At 36.0% G+C, this 5,000-nt stretch overlaps 1 protein-coding gene across 1 annotated transcript in view; it reads right to left on the bottom strand.

The window, feature by feature from the left end:
* Positions 1 to 3,124: 3,124 nt before the first annotated feature.
* The window catches only part of LOC125041202 (carboxylesterase 4A-like), a 43,636-nt gene continuing 41,760 nt past the window's right edge, over positions 3,125 to 5,000 (bottom strand). The window contains exon 15 of the mRNA XM_047636040.1: positions 3,125 to 4,006. Within this exon, the coding sequence (XP_047491996.1) occupies positions 3,172 to 4,006 (835 nt within the window). The 3' untranslated portion in view covers positions 3,125 to 3,171. The remainder of the gene's footprint in view (positions 4,007 to 5,000) is intronic.

Here is a 5,000-nt window from a genome sequence, read left to right as displayed (position 1 = left end):
TGTTATTATTCTTATTATTGGTATTAGTCGTAGTAGTAATAGTAATAAATGTTGCTATCAATTTTCTTTTTGTCAGTTCTACTTCTAGTAGAAGTAGCAGGCTTAGTAGTCGTAGCAGGACTATCAGTATTCGTAGAAGTTGCAATATTAACACCAATGCCAGTATTCGTAGCAGCAACAGTCCTAGTAACAGCACCATAACAATAAAAGTACCATTAGCAATACTAAAATCACCAGTAACGTTAACAGCAGAAACAGTATTTGCAGCAATAATATTATTATCATCAACAGCCAGAAATTAGTAACATCACTAATAGTAATAATTATACCTATAAGCAGATAGAGGTAGGATGTATTATGTCGTTTAGAGTTGAATTCGTAAAGGATCAGGAACAGAAAAGAGGACTGGCACCTGTGCGTCTACAGAATCACTACAGTACACACGATTTTTAAAGCAAATAGTGACAAATTCACAAAGACTTGGGCTCGTAAAGTTGGTACCATTTAACAGTTAACCTTGATAAGAAATTAGTTGATATTATTAATAAAATATTTTAAAACTATGCGTGTATATGCATTTATCCAGCGTGGTGAACCTTTTATAGTCAGTAGAGAAACCATATGGAGCCCTAAAATTTTGACAGCTCAAACGTTCCACGGCATATGCGTTAACTAACAAACGCGCCAGTCCGGTTAAAGATGAAAGAAAATGAAACAGACCATGAGTTATAAATTTGATGCCTCCCCCAAAAAGCTGCTGTAGGGGCTGTGTATGTATAAACCTTTATTCCATATATACATTCAAGACCGCGACCGATACCAGTCAATAACATTCTCGCTATTGAAAAGTGATATAACAGTGCGCCCCCTTTTGTGCAGTACGTCGGGCAGGTGAAGTGACGCATCGTGGGCACACGTTGGAGCTTGGTGAGAAAAAGAAAAAAAAAAAAAAAAAAAAATACATGTATGCCTTTTATTTTATGTGTGTGTGTGTGTGTGTGTGTGTGTGTGTGTGTGTGTGTGAGTGTGTGAGTGTACATCTTTACTAATTATGCGATACGTTTTGTAGCCTCCCGTGTCTTCTATTTTTTTATTCATTATAAACCATTACTGTACATTTGGACTTCATAATTTATCAATTATACATGTGTGTTTTGTAACATAAAAGGATCGTGCGTTCGTATGGCAACTCGTTAGCACTTTCTAATTGAAAATTCGTGTAAATTAAGTATTCAATTTGCTTTTAGTTTAAAGCTTGATATTAGTTTAAAGTTCAACGAAGAAAATAATAAAATACTATCGAGTCGCGCGTGGAGTGACGAGACAAGTAAGTGATCGTCGCGGGATAAGGGCTTGCGACTTCAATAGAGGACGTTAACAGCACTTAAAATGTTAATAAAAATGATTATTCTGTTAAGTATGATGAGGATAAGAAAGCAAAACTAATAACAATGATTATGATAATAGTAATGATAATAATGATAATATAGCAATGATACTAATGACGAGGGTAATGTTAAAATTATTATCATTGTTATGAACTTTATTATTATTGTTATTATCATTATCATTTCGTATTTTCATAATTATTCTTTCATATTATTTTAATGATTGTTAATGCTGCCGCTGATGATGATGGTTGCAATAATCTTATAAACATTATCATGTTCATGATCATAATCTCGATGGCCATTACTATTATCATGATTTTTATTACTGCTATTGTTAGTTTTAAAAAATATTATTATGCATGCGCGTCCAAACGTGTTTATTATTTTCTTTATTTAAACTTTTATCTATAACATGAGCATTGATAAGTTCATATCACTGCACACTGCCTCACGGTAATGAATTAACGTGAATATATCGATGTTTATGTTATAGATTAACAAAACATTTACTGAACGTTTTTAAGGGTACCTGTTCTGAGAACACTTTTGGGCGCGCATACCTTTATTTATTTATACTACTACTACTACTACTTCTATTACTACATTTACATCTATTATTATTGATATTTTTTGTTGTTGCTGTTTCACTGTGTTGTTATTTTCCTTTCTGTTTTAGGGCTGGGAGGCCTGGCACGTCTCAAACGTTCCAGTTTCCCCGCCTTTAGTTGTGTTCCAGCTGCTTAACTTTCTAATATTTTTCTCAGTCTTAAATGAAGCGAAATGTGAGGTGTTATAACATTTTAGGAGTAATGCTTACTTTATATTGCATATTCTAAAATATAGATAACCAGTGGAGACCGACTAGATCTGAAAATATTAGACTTATAAGCAGAACATCCATCCGATGCGCTTGTGCCAGATAAATAGTTTATAAAGTTACACAAAATGACAAATACTACTTTAGTACAGAATAAAGAAAACTGTCAGTTATTTACAGAATATTTACAGAACGAGCATTTTCAGATCATAGTAATCATGATGATTGCGAACACCGTGATTTCTTCGAACGCCGCTCATGACTATAAAACTTTATAATCATTTCTTTGTTTAAACGTTACACTTTTTGTGATAATTGTTACTGATTTAGTTGTGGAAATTATTCTATATCTAAACTTTGCACATTAAAGTTGAGGAATATACATGTACAATATGTATATGTGTGTGTGTGTGTGTGTGTGTGTGTGTGTGTGTGTGTAAAAATAAGAAACTGAATTTACGATGATCTTAATATCCCTCTGACCAATGAACAGCCTTCTTTCAAAGGCTCATACCATCTAGTTGTCAGAGGTAAGTGAACAAACTGTAGTACCGTATAATGATGTAAATAGTTATTTTTTTCCTGCACCAAGTTTCACAAATTTCAATGTCTTTATCAAATGATCTGTGTGCGCGTGTGTTTATTTATACATGTTTCGATAATGTACAATGATCTGAGGTTATTACAAAAACATAAGTAAATAGTTCGCTCTTTTTGGACTTTGTAACTTTTATCTGAGGAAATCATGAAACACTCAATTGGTTTCCATTATTTATATACATATATAACATTTTACACTGGATAATAAACATACAGTGGCATGAAACATCGTGAGACAAAGAATGATAGTGTTTCTATGATTGTACGTACATTTTTGTCCTAGCAATATTATAAATTAGAATATAATTATATTTGTATAGATATGTTTCTTCGTTTGATTTGATTAGCATCTGAGCCCAACATTTACATGGCAGTAGCTGTAGGTCTACATTTTCTCTTCGTGCCGGACGGAGTACTGGTTCTCCCTGTCGCCTCCCTCTGCGGCAGGGCGACCTGGGGGCTGCGGCGGGGGCTGGAAGACTGGCAGGACGGAGAGCTCTCTACCGCTGACCCTGCAGGCCCACCCTGCCTCTGACCTGCAGCAGCGGGCGGTAGGGGCGAGGGCCGGCTCTGTGGGGTGGCCGGAAGGGCTGTTAGTGCGGTCGGTGTCTCCGCGTGTCTTCTTGTGTTGGGGTGGCTGCTGAAGGACGGGGCTACGGTGGGCGGCGTCTGATCAGCTGGGGACAGGGGGCTCGTGACACTCGCGGATTCAAGGGGCAACAGAGCATTTTTGGCGAGTGATTCGTTGGTGGCTTCGTACGTTGCCGCTGAGACCGCAGGCTTCAGGGCTGACGCCGAATCCGTTGTTTTGGAAGCATGTTTGTTCGGCTGCGACAGACTCGTGGCTTTGCGTATCTCGGTGGTTATCGACAGCCACGTCGTGATCGGGTGGCTGGCGTTCCTCGTGGATTCCGGAGTCGAGTCCGTGGGCTGGGAAGAGAACGGGCACGAGGAAGGGGAGGGCGTCGGGGTTGGGAGTCCTGCAGTTGTGTCCTGAGAAGCTCTGCGAAGTTTGGACGTTGGCGCGTCCGTAGAAGGAGACAGGTATGAGGACGCGGTAGTGGGGTCCTCCGGCGTGGGAAGGACGTCTGCAGAAGGGGAAGGGACCTCGAGGGGCGTGTGGGGAGAGGCCGTGGGAGTGTGGGAGGCTTCTGTGGGCGGTTCCTCGGGAAGAATCAACGATACTCTCACTGAAGACCTGTGATAGAGAAAGAATATAGTAAATGCAATTTTCCTAAGATTAGAGAATAAAAAAAAAAAAAAAAAAAAAAAAGGTAGGAAAGACACTCCCCTGAATTTGTCTCCCTTACCAAACGGACAAAAATAATTGAAAAATTTTATCTTTCATTTTTGTTTTTATCCACCGTAATATAATTAAAATTTCACGACCCACACCTATCTAATCTGTCGACTTCCCTGCGCCTGTCGACGTAACTGTCTGCCTGTCCTGATCTCATTTTGTCTAAATGTCTATCATCATTACAGTTATAACAATAACTGTGTAGATATTAGTACTACTAACAATCGTATTTTTTAATCTTCCTGCTCCAATGATATAGTAATGATACAGAAAAATGATGATACTATCGATATCGATAAGGCTAATCATAGTAAAAGAATAATAACAGTAAACCCATTCTTAACAGCAATAAAAAAGGTGAACACCATAATAACGATATTAGATATAGATAATATGATGAAAATTTTTACAATGATAAACATTAGTATATCATCTTGACCATGGTAGCAATGATAATAACTGTAGTAATAATAAATAAGTAATATAATAATACAAATATTTACAGAATAACAATAATTATAATAATGCTACTGATGGTAATAAATGTATATGATGTAATATGATGATAATAATAATGATGATAATGATGATAACAATGATAATCATCATAACAATAATACAAATAATGATAATAATAACAATAATAATAATAATAACAACAACACCAACAACAATAATAATGATAATGATAATGATAATGACAATGATAATGATAATGATAATGATGATGATAATGATAATAATGATGATAAAGATAATGATAATAATAAAAACAATACTACTACTACTAATGATAACATTAATAAAAGTAATAATGATAATGATGAAATGATAATAGTTAGTATAATTATAGCATTAATGGTTTTGAAAATAATAGTAATAAAGATGCTCA

The sequence above is a fragment of the Penaeus chinensis genome, chromosome 30 (genome assembly GCF_019202785.1).
Source record: "Penaeus chinensis breed Huanghai No. 1 chromosome 30, ASM1920278v2, whole genome shotgun sequence".
In the NCBI taxonomy this organism is placed as follows: domain Eukaryota; kingdom Metazoa; phylum Arthropoda; class Malacostraca; order Decapoda; family Penaeidae; genus Penaeus; species Penaeus chinensis.
This window is presented reverse-complemented; position numbering and strand designations above follow the sequence as displayed.